This window comes from Saimiri boliviensis, chromosome 16 (assembly GCF_048565385.1).
Source record: "Saimiri boliviensis isolate mSaiBol1 chromosome 16, mSaiBol1.pri, whole genome shotgun sequence".
Taxonomy (NCBI): Eukaryota; Metazoa; Chordata; class Mammalia; order Primates; family Cebidae; genus Saimiri; species Saimiri boliviensis.
Window position 1 is genome coordinate 631,562 of NC_133464.1, and position 14,556 is coordinate 646,117.

A 14,556-nucleotide genomic window follows, 5' to 3' on the forward strand; every position below is an offset into this window, starting at 1 on the left:
TTACAGTTCCACACGGCTGGGGAGGCCTCAGAATCACGGCAGGAGGTGAAAGGCGCTTCATACATGGCGGCAGAAGCGGCACAAGCCGAAGTCCTGAATAACCATCAGGTCTCGTGAGACTTACTCACTATCACGAGAACAGCACGGGAAAGACCAGCCCCCGGGACTCAATCACCTCCCTGTGGGTCCGTCCCACAGCACGTGGGAATTCTGGGCGATGCAATTCAGGTGCGGCCTGCAGCTGCTCCAGGCCCCCACCCCTGAGCTGCAGGAGAAGCCTGTCTCCTGTGCTGCCCCAGCAAGGCAGGGAGTGCAGGCGGGACCACAGCATCCCGAACCCCCCAGCAACCCCTGCCCCACCGTTGCCTCCACCCCATCTCCCAAGGGGCCAGTGAGACAAGTCTCCTGGAACAGCTGGGCGAAGCCTCCCGAGGCCGCCAGGGCCTCACTGGCCTCAGCTGCAAGTGGGAAGTGGGCAAGGGCGGGGTTGGGAGCCCACACCTCCAGGGGAGGCTGGGATCAGGAGGCCCCAGCTGAGCCCAGGGAGGGGGTTCACCAGACCATGACCCAGGCCGGCAGAGCTTGGTGCCCCAGAGAGGCTCTGTGCACGGGAGAGGACACAGCCTGAGAGCAGCCCGGCCCACACTACAGACGGCATCAGCTGAGCCCTGTGCCGGGTGGGAGCTGCCCTGGGGCCTGGGGGACCCTGTGGCCACTACCAGCCAAATTGTTCACATTCTTTGTGGCTAGGGTAAAGGATAAAGACATTCTTGTGGCAAGAACAAAATTGTTGACCTTGGAGTTTAATATTTGTGGACCGATTTGACTCTAGATTAAAAGACCAAGTCAGGGAAGCTCCAGGTTGTTTGGGGGAAGCTGGTGAGGGCAGCCTCGGGAAGCACTCTGATGCCCCCACACCACACCCCGTGGCTGAGGGCTGACATGAGGGGAAGGAAAGTTATTCCTGTGGCTTTGGGGCCAGGGCTCCAGTGGGCAGAGGCTGCCAGCCCAGCCCTGTGACTTGGCTTCTCTGCTATTCACACCCCTATGACAAGGGAGCCGGGGGCCTGCACCAGACAACTTTGGGGCCACAGAGAACCACCCACACAGCCTCCCTGAGGTAAAGTGGGCACCTCGGGGGCTCAGAAAATCTGTGGCACACTTTTCTTCCGTCCCAGGCACTCATGAGTCTCCCACGGTCTCCGGGAACCTCTCGGTCTCTGCTGCTTGCTCAGCTTCTTACTCGGAGCAAGGCACCGGCAGCCCTGGAGGTGAGTTTCCAGACAGGACACCGCACCTCTGGCTCATGCCCGGCCTCCTGGACTGGTTCAGGGCCAGTCAGACCTGAGGAGAGGCCGAGACCATGTTCTCCTGGATAGCAATTTGGTAAGGCTGGATTTAATAAAATAAAAATGGTAAACAGCATCAGGTTCACAGACCAGAGCTGGCTGCAGGCTTTTCAGAGGTCCATTGGTGCTCCCAGGCCCCACCTGCTGCCATCAGTGTGTGGACATGCGCTAGACACAGGATGAGCCCCTCCGTGGGGCAGAGGGAGGCTCCCGGCCAACGGACTGGGCAGGAGGCTGTGTCTGCACGAGCGTGGCCCCTCAACCTTGTCTTTTTCTCCCAGATCCAGGACTGGGCAGGGAAGGAAGGGCCCGCTGCACCTCCAGGCGGGCGCTGTCCTGTGAAGTAAGCTGGAGACCTCAGATTCACTCGGGAGAAGAGTGGCACGTCTTTATTGCAGGCACAGGCTGGGGCTGTGAGGGTCTTTCCCGGGAGGGACGTGAGGCTCCAATAGGGGTGAGACCTGGGCTGCCAGCTTGGCTTCTGAGGGGAGAGGGAGTGACTGGGGACCACGAGTGGCCCTGCAGAGTGGAGACGGAGACTCGATGGCTTGTGACATGTCTGGGGAGCAGTGGGGTCACCTCTTGCCTCTCCTCCTGCCAGGGGAGCCCACGGTTCCCTGTGGAGGATCTGACTTTAGGAGTTCAGAGAAAGCCCCTCCCCTATCCGCTGCTTTTCGAGAGACTTCGGCTACTTCTGGGTGGCACATCCTGAACTCTTGTCACTGGGGCACCTCCTGTGACCCCGGGACCTGCCGCTTCCCAGGCGCACTCACCTGTCTCCCCAGGTGTGTCTGGCAGGGTGCATGCTGGGACCAGAGAAGCTAAGCTGGTTTCCAAGGGGAGTGCTGCACCCTCAGACCCTGAGCCGAGGGACCCCTAAACACCGCCCCCGCCGCCCCAGCGGCCAGGGGTCCTGAGACGTAGTGCTATGAGGAGCAGCTGTGGAAGGACAGCAGAAACCCAGGTGCCATCGCTGGGAGACAGCTCAGGGGGGACCCTCACACAAGCGGCCAGGAGACACCCGGACCCCCAGATTCTGGCGACTTGTGGGCGGTTAGACGCAGCGCTGGGCGTAGGAGCTGAAGCGTCCTTCCCTTCGCGGCGTATGTCAGGGGCCCAGCACGAGGGGTGGGTGGGTTGCCCTGCCCTGCCCGGCCCTGCCCTGCCCTGCCCTCCCCTTCTCCGAGACACAGACGCACACGTGAACGTGTAACGCACAACACAGCTGCAAACAGGAACCCACACGCAGGGAGGCACGGGGCCGCACCCTCCTTGCAGATAACAATAATGGCGAATTAAGGGAAGAGAAAACAGCAGAACAGCGGCTCTCAACGAGGACGCCAGGTGGGGCCGTTCAGTGCCGTGTGGTGTGACCAGCACCAGCCTGGCTCTGCAGGGACCTGCTCCCTGCCCGGTGGCGGCCCCCTCACCAATGTGCTCAGGGAGGGAAGGCAGGCACAGACTTCATTCCAGACTTCTGGAATGTTCTCCTGGGTTCTCTAGGAGGTTAGCTGAATAGCGGGATTTCTACAAGCTGCCTTTTTTTTTTTTTTTAAACAAACTTAGTTTTCACTCTGTGTCAGGGTGCGTAGGGGGGCGGCTTCTCTCCCGGGGGAAGATAGGCTGGTGCATAGCGGGGTGGGGCCTGGCTGGGAAGCCCAGAGCTGGAGCTGCTCAGAGAGGGAGTCTGCAGGTCCTCAGATGAGGCCAGGGCGGAGGAGGGCGTAGCTGGGAAGCCGCTGCAGGGCTGCAATAAACAGAGAGGGTCCCAGGTTAGCAGGTGAAAGCCCCGCACTGGAGCGCAAGGAAGCCAGACAGATGCCAGGGCCACAATCCCAGGCCCCTACAGACGCAGGGCCTCTCCCACGGGATCCCTGCGGACCCAGGGCCTCTCCCACGGGCACCATGCGGACCCAGGGCCTATCCCACGGGATCCCTGTGTACCCAGGGCCTCTCCCACGGGTCCCCTGCGGACCCAGAGCCACTGGAAAGAGCAGCTCTGGCCCTGGCATGACAGGAGAGGGTGGCTGGGGCCTCACTGGCACAACCTTGGCTTCCACAGCTGCACGGGGGGGTAGACACCCCAGGAAGGCTGTACCCACAGCACATCCCACTTCCTCGCAGCCAGGGAGCCTCTGGCGTCACTCCAAAATGGTCAGGGGCCAACAGGCCCAGGGCCACTGATCTCACCTGACACTTCGTGTTTAGGAAAGGCCTACATGGGAACCCGCGCGTCCAGCAGCGTGTGGCTGACCCAGGGGCTCACACATGAGTCTGGGTGTTGCTGTGGAGGCGCCTTCAGGTGTGACTGACGTAATCAGTTGACTTTGTGGGACAGCCCCTCGTATCCATGCAAGGCCTTAAGGGAAGGGGCTGCAGTCCCCAGGAGGAATGGACTCTGCCCAGCGGCCTGGGGACTCCCGGGCGGGATCGCCCTCCCCAGTCTCAGTCCCCCGCCTGTGGTGGTGCTCCTGCAGCCCCACAGTCACCAGCCAGGCATTCAGAACCGACCGATTGAGCTCTCTTCACAGAGAGGGCCCGACATTCTCCGGTGGGCTCTGCTTCCCTCACGAGCCCTGACTAACACACACAGCCCCACTCAAGTGATGCTGAGACCAGAATGGTGAAGAACGGCACAGATTTGAAATCAATACATTCCAGTGTTCCTCCATCTGCCAACACACATCTTAATTCTTTTATTTTCCCCCCTTAAATTCTAGGGGCTAAAAACTCTTTCTTGAAATCAAATTTTAAATAAATAAAACAAACTAAGAAATAACACAGGCAGAGTTTTTTGAACTCCAAGCTACCAGATGTGCAGTGTACTCACTTTGCACCAGCTCACAGGATCCCGAGAAGCTGAGAATCCAGCTGCCTGCCTAAGCCCCGGCGTGCAGGGTCCCCTGAGAATCCAGCTGCCTGTCTGAGCCCTGGCGTGCAGGGTTCCCTGAGAAGCCTCTCCCTAGAGAGCCCTGCGCTGCAGACACCCTGGGAGCCAGCAAGACCTCTGGATCCTGAGAGGAAAATTTCTACATGGGTGTAGGTAAAGCTGAGAATGGGACCCTTGCTCAGAGGGACTGTGATGCTGAGGCTGACAGCCAGGCTGGTGGGATCCAGTGGCTCAGGGATGCCTGCCAACCTCATTTCTTTCTCCCCCTGAAACTCACACAGGTTTCTGGCCACAGGTGACAGAGTGAGACACTAGGGAATATCAAGTCTGCTGGGAGCTCCCAATTTCCACCTCCATAGTGTTCGCTCTGTTCATGGCAGAGGAGCAGTCATGGAAACCAAGGGGAAACCCCCAGAACCCATGGAGTAACCCCCAGAACCCATGGAGTAACCCCCAGGACCACAGACTAACCCCCAGAACCCATGGAGTAAACCCCCAGGACCCATGGAGTAACCCCCAGAACCCATGGAGTAACCCCCAGAACCCATGGAGTAAACCCCCAGGACCACGGACTAACCCCCAGAACTCATGGAGTAAACCCCCAGGACCCATGGAGTAACCCCCAGAACCCATGGACTAACCCCCAGAACCCATGGAGTAAACCCCCAGGACCCATGGAGTAACCCCCAGAACCCATGGAGTAACCCCCAGGACCACGGACTAACCCCCAGAACTCATGGAGTAAACCCCCAGAACCCATGGAGTAACCCCCAGAACCCATGGACTAACCCCCAGAACCCATGGAGTAAACCCCCAGGACCCATGGAGTAACCCCCAGAACCCATGGAGTAACCCCCAGGACCACGGACTAACCCCCAGAACTCATGGAGTAAACCCCCAGAACCCATGGAGTAACCCCCAGAACCCATGGACTAACCCCCAGAACCCATGGAGTAAACCCCCAGGACCCATGGAGTAACCCCCAGAACCCATAGAGTAACCCCCAGGACCACGGACTAACCCCCAGAACTCATGGAATAAACCCCCAGAACCCATGGAGTAACCCCCAGGAACCAGAGTAACCCCCCAGAATCCACAGAATAACCCCCCAGGAACCAAGGAGTAACTCCCAGGAACCACGGAGTAAACCCCCAGGAACCAGAGTAACCCCCCCAGAATTCACAGAGTAATCCCCCAGGAACCATGGCCTAAACCCTCAGGAGCCCATGGAGTAAATTCCCAGGAATCACTGAATAAATCACCAGGACCATGGAGTAACCCCCAGAATCCACGGAGTAACCCCTCAGAATCCTTGGAGGAAACCCCACAGGAATCCATGGCGTAAACCTCAGAACCCATGGAGTAACCCCCAGAATCCATGGAGTCAACCACCAGGACCATGGAGTAATCACCAGAATCCACAGAGTAACCCTCTAAGAACTACAGAGTAAACCCCAGGACCACGGGATTAACCACTGAATGGACAGGGACCCCTAGGGACAGGCCCTGCCCGTGAGCAACCTCAGAGGGGAAGGAACAGCAAATTTCTTAGTAACGGGACAGGAACTGGTCCTCTGCTGTGATGCCACTTCATCCCAGCGAGCTGCAGGGTGCAAGGAAGGTGATCTCTTTAATTGTCCTTTTTACTAACTGCTCAGAACAACCCTCAAGTCCCTGCTCCCCACCGCCCACTGTCTCTTACGTGAGAGTATTTTCTACAGCTAATGGCTTCCACAGAACACCCTAAATATTCCCTCTCTGTCTGCAGAAGCAGAGCCCCTCCTCTGTTCCTCTTCTGAGGAGCACATGAGCCTCATCCGATTTGCAATCTCCAAAATCTGATTATCAGCATGTGTATATTATGCTCCCACACACGCTGGCGCAAAGGCTGGCTGCACCATGGGGGGCCCCGGGCCTCCCCAGAAGACGAGGGGAACATCCACCTTTTGTGTAGTGCGACAGGGAGGACCATCCCCCACATCCCGTAAACCCACGTGCGACGGGGAGGACCATCCCCCACATCCCGTAAACCCACGTGCGACGGGGAGGACCATCCCCCACATCCCGTAAGCCCGAGTGTGACAAGGATCACCCTCACGTTGCATCAGCCTGAGTGTGATGGGGAAGATTACCCCCACATCACATAAGACCACGAGTGATGGGGAGGAGCATCCCCCACATTCCGTAAGCCAACATGGGATGGGGAAGGCCACTCCTACATCCCGTGAGCCCACGTGTGACAGGGAGGACTGTCCCCACATCCCATAAGCCCAAGTGTGATGGGAGGACCACCCCCACATCCCGTAAGACCACGTGTGGCAGGGAGGACCACCCCCACATCTTGCACCTCTGTCGGGCTCAGGGGCAGGGAGGAGGCACCTGCCTGAGGGAGTCACCACCCCCTCTCCCCACAAAGCCAGCTCTGCAGGGAAGATGGTTGGGAGGTCCCATGTCAGGAAGCCGGGCCCCAGAGCTTCAGACAGTGGCCCCAGCACCAGGGCAGCCCAAACCAGCCCTGGAGAGGACGGGACGGAGGGAACCACATATTCTCTTTCCTCTGGGGTCCTGAAGGGCTGTGGCTGAGGTTGAGGTTGGAAGACAGGCCGGGCCACGCAGGCTGTGTTCTGGGCTGCAAGTTCCTGGCATTCATGTGATTCCAAGTCCATGTCTGTGCAGAGCCACTCAGGGAGCACCTGCAGGCCCAGAATCCCTGGAGACACCCCTGCCCCTGCAGCCTCCTCCTCCTGCCCCTGCAGCCTCCTCCTCCTGCCCCTGCGGGCCTCCTCCTCCTGCCCCTGGGGGCCTCCTCCTCCTGCCTCTGCCACCTCCTCCTGCCCCTGGGGGCCACCTCCTCCTGCCCCTGGGGGCCGCCTCCTCCTGGGGCAGGGACAGGAGGCTTGGGGGGAGGAGGAAGCTGCCTGTAGCACCACCTGGACACGCCTGCCCACAGGGGTCACTGGCAAAAGCTCCCACCATCTGCTGACACTGGGACATCTTCCCGTGTGACAAAAATGGAAAAGACGCTTCCGGGCCAGACCTCTCCCAGGGGACTTTCGTTCCTTGGGCAGGGCCCCAGCTTTATATTCAAAGTGAGAGAGGAAACAGGCCTGGAGCGAAGGGCTCCCTCCACAGGGAGATGGTGTCAGGTGGGGGCCCTGGTCATCCCCACTGAGCCCAACAGCTGCTGTGTCCCAGGCAGGACTGAAGGCGGCCACCCCCAGCAGACCCTAGACACCAGGGACCCCCAGCAGCCCCATCATCCAGGGTGCCCAGCAGAGCGGTGCCCGGCCCTGAATGCCTGCAGTGCCAAGCTAAGAAACTCGGCACAATCATTGTAGTGACGCCGGATTATCGGGGTCTGTTTCACCCGTGGCCATGGGACAGAGCTTCCTGACAGAAGGCGGTTGTGCCCAGCAGTGGAAATGGGACCGGCAGGCAGAGGCCACTGTCCCGCTCACCCTCCCCCACAGGCAGAGGCCACTGTCCCGCTCACCCTCCCCCACAGGCAGAGGCCACTGTCCCGCTCACCCTCCCTCCCCACAGCCAGAGGCCGCTGTCCCGCTCACCCCTTTACCCCCCCAGCAGATAAAGGCTACTTTCCAGTTCACCACCCCCTATGGCAGGAGGCAGAGGCCGCTGTCCCACTCACCAACCCTATGAGTCTCCACGTCTGCAGGTAAAACGGGGTTGGATTTTGGCAAATCCATATGGCTCCCCCTAAATAACCTGTTTGTGCCCACGGGACACAAAGCAGCCAGCAGGCAGGTGCCGAAGCCTCCACCTCTACAGCGGGGAGCCACCCAGGCCTACGCAGGCCAGTCCCAGGGTCAGAAGAGCCGGGTGCCGGCCGAGCATGGTGGCGGTTCCCCAGGGTCACCTGGCACAGTCCCCAGCCATCCCTGTGGTGGGCTGGTGCCCCAACGGCAGGGTTGCCACCGCCCCCCACCTCCCCTCCCCTAAACCAGAGGGTGAGGGGCTGCAGGGTCTCCTCCTGTCTGACCCCAGCCCCGTCCCGTCCACCCCACTGCCTGCCACCAGCACGTGCAACTCCAGCAGGTGACGCTGGCCCTACCTGAAGGGGGAGAGGGTAGGATGAGCAGGTCGGGGCGGGCTCCGGCGTCGGGCGGAAGCCTGCGAAGGCCAGAATCTGCTGGGCAGGGTTGTAGAGGGTCTGCGGAGGGACACCGGGGCCATAGGCCATCTGTGACAGAGGCACCTGCCACGGAGAGACGGGAGGTCAGCATGCACCCCCCATGGAAGGAGGGGCTGTACAGCCTTCCTAGAAAGCCCAGCACCCCTGACCCCCGATGCTCAGGCTGGAGCTGACCCCAGCCCGGCGTGCGTTTACACTCAGGCTGAGTTATGCTCAGGCAGGGTCCGCTCCAGCCTGGACACCCCAGCGTGGGAGGTGAGCGTGGTGCCTGCACCAGACACGCATTTCCGTGTCCTGTCTGCAATCTGGCTGCGGTTCCTCCTAGGACAGCCAGTGAGAGGCCGAGCCGTGGGGCAGAAGCCTTTGCCAGGACACTGCGTGACCCCAGCAGACCCTTCCCGACCCCAGACTGCTGCTCCCCAACAGGCGCTGGCCGCCGTCACTGCAGAGCAAGGACCCCTGGGAGGGCGCCTGTCTTGTGTTGGTGTGCAGGAATCTGGGGCCCAAGGTGAGGCTTGTGGGGACCACTGGGGCAGGAGCCAGAGGGCTGGATCGCAGGATGCCAGGGTCACTCAGCTTCGCCAGTTTTGTCTGGAAGCAGGAAAGTGTTGAGAAAAGGAAAGGCTGAGGAGCAGATTGCAGGGCTCCAGGCTGAGTTACTTCCTAGTGATGGACGGTCTCTGGGATGGCTGGGGCGTGGAGAGGCTGCTCGGGAGTGTGTTTGCTGCCTCGCTGGGCAGGGTCTGGCCTGCAGGACCTTCGTCTGCCTGGTGCTGCCCGGGCTCCTTGCGCGGGTGCAAGAGGGGGTGCCCCTCATCCCTGGCCTGCTGTTTGCACGTTCTGGGGCCTCCGGCTCCCTCACGCCTGGCTGCCCCCTCATAGCTTCTCTGCGGGCTCGGGTGGGATTTGCTGGCAGGACACCACAAGCACATCTCATTTGAAATGGGTGCCAGGAGAGGGCAGAGGAGGGAGAAGAAAGAGGGCGGTGGGCCCAGGCCAGCGATGTCCCTGTGGGTTCCCAGGTGAGGGCCGGCCTCTCAAGGACGGGTCCAGCCCAGCTCCTGTGAGGGGCCCTGTCCCTCCCTCCTCCTGCCCAGGCTGTGTGGGTCTTGCCTCCAGGGTTTGTGAAGACACTGGCCCCAGCCCCACCCTGGACCTGCCCATCTGAAGCCCCCGGCAGCTGCTAGACGGGACTTTCGGGCAGCAGGGCTGGGCCTCCCTCTTGGGAGCTAAACTTTTGTTTCTTGGGGATGGGTTGTGCCCACCTCAGCAGGGAGGCAAGGATTAAATCAGGCGATTCTTGTGGGACGGGACGGGCCCGTGGTGAGCTGGTACACACCCACTGTCGCCCCGACACCCTGCTCCGCTGGCAGACACACGGGCCTCAGTGGCCCATCTGTAAAGTGAGGGCCAGGGACCCCCCAGCCCACCCTGGGAGAGGGGCCCAGAGCCCCGGCCCCCGGCAAGCAGCAGGGGTCACACCAATAGGCCTCACCATGTCCTTGAAGGCCCCCAGGACGGCGGCGGTGATGATGCCCAGGAACAGGCCCAGGACGTTCAGGACCGCAGAGGCCCAGAGCAGGCGGTGCAGGTGCAGGACGTCCTGGCAGCTGCGGACACCGACGAACTCGTAGTAGGCAGGTGAGGGCTCCGCGCTGCACAAAGAAGGCACCACAGCGTCCCTGCGGCGCCCCCACGGCGCCCCCACGGCGTCCCTACGGCGCCCCCACGGCGCCCCCACTAGAGCAAGTTATACTTGTGGTCGGGTGACCTCTCGACTGAGCCCTGCAGGGCCGGAGGAGGAAGTCAGGGCTGGAGCCCAGCAAACGCCCGTCCCTGCGCTGCTCTGGGGGACAAACCTACAAGTGATGGGATTGGCCCGTGAGGCCCCCACCTGCGGCCCACAGTGGGCAAAGAGCGGCAACCGGGCCGGTAGCCCATGCTCTGCCCGACAGCCTACAGGACAGGTGTCTGGGCCCCTGCTGAGCCACCTCTGCCTTCACAGCAGGATGGAAGGTTGTCAGGGTCACGGGCCCCTGTCCTGAGATGGGGCACAGAGGCCGGGCCAGGTTTAAACTCTTGCCTGACACATGAGCTGTGTCCTCTAGGGCAGATCTACCTCCAGAGCCTCTGTCTTCTTATCTGTGAAACGTACACAATTTCCTTTCCTCACATAAACTTCTAGGAGCAAAGGAGACGATGTGGGTGCAGGGGTGTGGGGGTGACGTTGGGAGGGGAAGCTGGGGTCTCGCCTCTGCAGGCACCTCATGGGGGTCTCACCCCACAGACACTGTGTGTGTGGGCCTCACCCCTGCAGGCACCGTGTGTGTGGGCCTCACCCCTGCAGGCACCGTGTGTGGGAGCCTCACCCCTGCAGGCACCGTGTGTGGGAGCCTCACCCCTGCAGGCACCGTGTTGGGGGCCTTGCCCTGCAGGCACCGTGTGTGGGAGCCTCACCCCTGCAGGCACCGTGTGTGGGAGCCTCACCCCTGCAGGCACCGTGTGTGGGAGCCTCACCCCTGCAGGCACCGTGTTGGGGGGCCTCACCCCTGCAGGCACCGTGTTGGGGGCCTTGCCCTGCAGGCAGATACTCGAGTCCGCGACACCCCTCACCTCCCGCAGGTGTACAGGTCACAGCAGTAGCACGTGTTGCTCCTCACCTTCAGCTGGCATTTGCCATTCAGGGAGTGGCAGGTGACCTGGGGCAGAGAGGCCTTGTCAGGTCACACCCTGGTGCCCACCACCTCATCCACCCCACCAAGGGCAGGGCTGCCTCGTGGGAGTGGCCACTCGGGCCCGGCCAAACAGCTGCCCCTCCTGACTTTCCCAACTGTCAGGACTTAGGGGCCGGGACCCTTCCTGCAGGAGGACTCAGGGGTGCGGGCTGGTCCCAGAGGCTGGATAAACGGGGCTCAGAGGAGAGGCCTCGCTTCTCCATGGTCCCAGGAGCAGAGGGAAACATCAGGGTGACTGGGAGGAAGGACAGAGCGCAGGAGGCCCTCGGGTGGGGTGCACAGGAGCCTGAGTGCCCGGAGCATGGCAGAGCAGGCCCTGTCCCAGGGCTCCCTCCTTCCAGGCTCCAGCACTGGCAGCCTCAGAAGAGACACCTGCCACCTCCTTGTGGCAACTGTGAAAGCCCTGGCCACAGGACGGCCCCCCACCCCATCCTCCCAACACACATACACACACACACACACACACACACACACACACAGGATGCTCCCAGTGGCTGCTGGAGAATCCCAGACAAGCCGGCAGGTGCTGGCCACCGAGAGGGCCTCCAGCTCCTCCTCCTCCTCTGACACCCATGCTCAGGACGAGAGGCCACATTTAGTTAAAGCTGGAAATCCACACAGGGCGGGCGGGTGACACACAGACAGCACTTCACAGAGCTTTGCCCTCAGGTGCGGTGAAGGCAGCGGCTGCCCGTGGGTCATTACTCCTCAAATCTCACTCACCTGCAAGGAGAAACAAGGTCACACCACACCTGTCAGTGGCTCAGGGAAATCCAGAGGTTTTTCAAACACTGTAAATGCATTATCCTTGCTTCTTATTGCAAGAATTAAGTTAGAAAAAAGTGCGACTTGGGAGAGCCACACAGAACTGGACACATGAACTCTGAGACTGTCGTGAATTAAAGAAGCAAGTCTGGAGCTCTGACCGAGAGTGAAATACGGCACATCAAAGCATCAAGGCCCCAAAACGTACGGAGCCATCAGCGGCTCACCAGCCACCGGGGCACACGCAGGAACCATTAGGCCATGCCGAGGCACAGGGAAAACCACATGGGGCCGGTGGGGTTCGCTGAGCAAAACCCACACGAACCTCAGTGCTCCTGCTCACCTCTGTCTGGTAGATGTCGTACAAGTACCCCACCCCACTGGAGTAAAACTGGCATCTTCCTGTGCTGAGGGGCCTTGGTTCCTAGAGAAACAGATGAACACAGATGGAATGAAATGGGTCTCTCCAGGTGGGAGAGTCCAGAGGCAATTTCAGGCCTGTGGGTCTCAGGATCAGGGCCTCCAGGAGCAAGCCAACACTGACTCCAGCCTCCCAGACACAGCCCACAAGACAGGAGACTCCACGCTCCCTGCAGAGCAGCTGGGCTGCTGCATCCCGGAGGCCAGGCAGCAGAAAGCCCCACCGGAGGGCACCTTGGGCCACGCAGGCTGGGCCGAGACGGGGAGACAGGTGCTTGGCCTTTTGAGAGGCATCCCTACTGCCCCACACCACAGGTGTTGGGGTCCTGCATCTTGTCCTAAAAGAAAACATTGTCTCTTCTACTAGGAAGGCAGCAGGAAGGATTTCAGACTAATAAATGCACCCCTCCAACCATCCACCCAAACATCCCTCCATCCAGTCAATCATCTATGCATCCACCCATTCTGCCTTCCATCTTCCACATCTATCTATTCATTCATCCATCATCCATCCATTAACCATCCTTCCATTCATCCACATCTGTCCATCATCCATCATCCATTCTTCCATTCATCCATCCATCATCCATCTGTCATCCACCCTTCCGTTCATCCACATCCAGCCATCATCCATCTGTCATCTATCCTTCTATCCTTCTATCGATCCATCATCCATCCTTCCATTCATCCACATCTATCTGTCATCCATCTGTCATCCATCCTTCTATCGATCCATCATCCATCCATCATCCATCCTTCCATTCATCCATATCTACCTGTTGTTCATTCTTCCATCCATCCACCTGTCAACGATCTTTCATTACCCATCCTTCTATCTATCCATCCATCAACCATCTTTCTATCCATCCACATCCATCCATCCATCCTCCCATTTATCCACATCCATCCATCCACCCATTCTTGTCATCCATCCTTCTACCCATTCACCCATCATCCATCCATCATCCATTCTTCTGTCCATCCACCCATCCACATCCACCCATCCATCTTCTATCCATCATGTATCCATTATCCATCCTTCTGTCCATCCATTATCCATCCTTATATCCACCTATCCATCATCCCATCTATCTATAATACACCCTTCTATCCATCCACTACATCTACCCTTCCATCCATCATCACCCATAATCCATCCTTCTACCCATCCATCCACCATCTACCCTTCAATCCATGCACATGTCCACATCTACCCACCCATCCGTCATCATCCATTATTCATCCTTCCATCCATCCATCTCTCTGTCATCCATCCATCCATCACCCATCCATCTGACCATTCAGCCACACACCCATTTATGGTGCTATCCAACTATCAACCCATCCAACCATCTGCAATGTTCATGCAGCAGACACAGTGTAAGGGGAGATAATGAGACACACTGCTTGCCCTTAAAGGATTTATAGACTAGTGAGGAAGACAGACCCATAAACTGACCATTGCAAAGTGCTGATAATTGTTACGGTAGAGGACAGCAGGAAGCACCAAAACCATGAAACGCCACAAAAGAGCATCACCCACACATAAACCAGGGTCTCATTGTCCGTGTTTAGTTTTATTACTGTACGAGCATATTTCTCAAAGTGCTCCTAGTTTTGATCCAAGAAAAGTATTAGAAACTACTAGTAACACTGCAACAAATGAGAAGAGTCACTCATCCGTCCTTCGGGCCCCACTTGTGAAGTACTACTGTGGCCGGGCACATTCAGGTGACTCGGCAGTGGAGGATGCAGACCCAAGTCTCTGTCTCTGGGTGTTTATCTTCCCCTGGGGGGATGGACACAAGGCCACAGGTAACAACAAGTAGCCCATGGGGCAAAGGCTCCTTCCTAGAAGGCCGTGCATCCCAACCCCATGGGGCAGAGGCTCCTTCCTGGAGGGAGGGCAGTGCACCCCAAACCCACAGGGCAGAGGCTCCTTCCTGGAGGGTGGGCAGTGCACCCCAAGCCCATGGGGCAGAGGCTCTTTCCTAGAGGGCCATGTACCCCAACCCCACAGGGCAGAGGCTTCTTCCTGGAGGGAGGGCAGTGCACCCCAACCCCATAGGGCAGAGGCTCCTTCCTGGAGGGAGGGCAGTGCACCCCAAACCCACAGGGCAGAGGCTCCTTCCTGGAGGGCAGTGCACCCCAAACCCATGGGGCAGAGGCTCCTTCCTGGAGGGAGGGCAGTACACCCCAACCCCACGGGGCAGAGGCTCCTTCCTGGAGGGCAGGCAGTGCACC

At 59.5% G+C, this 14,556-nt stretch overlaps 1 protein-coding gene across 6 annotated transcripts in view; it reads right to left on the minus strand.

Annotated features, from left to right (window-relative positions):
- Positions 1 to 723: 723 nt before the first annotated feature.
- TMEM255B (transmembrane protein 255B) overlaps positions 724 to 14,556 on the minus strand; it is a 45,658-nt gene continuing 31,825 nt past the window's right edge. The window contains exons 5-10 of one of the 6 annotated variants that reach the window (XM_074387388.1): positions 12,236 to 12,316; positions 11,006 to 11,091; positions 9,888 to 10,047; positions 8,796 to 8,983; positions 8,312 to 8,455; positions 2,928 to 3,096 (exon numbers count right to left, since the gene is read on the minus strand). In XM_074387388.1, coding sequence (XP_074243489.1) covers positions 3,024 to 3,096; positions 8,312 to 8,455; positions 8,796 to 8,983; positions 9,888 to 10,047; positions 11,006 to 11,091; positions 12,236 to 12,316 — 732 coding nt within the window. In that variant the 3' untranslated portion in view covers positions 2,928 to 3,023. Of the gene's footprint in view, positions 3,097 to 5,248; positions 6,933 to 8,311; positions 8,984 to 9,887; positions 10,048 to 11,005; positions 11,092 to 12,235; positions 12,317 to 14,556 lie in introns of those variants that run through there. The other 5 variants (XM_074387387.1, XM_074387389.1, XM_074387391.1 and 2 more) reach the window with 5 other exon arrangements.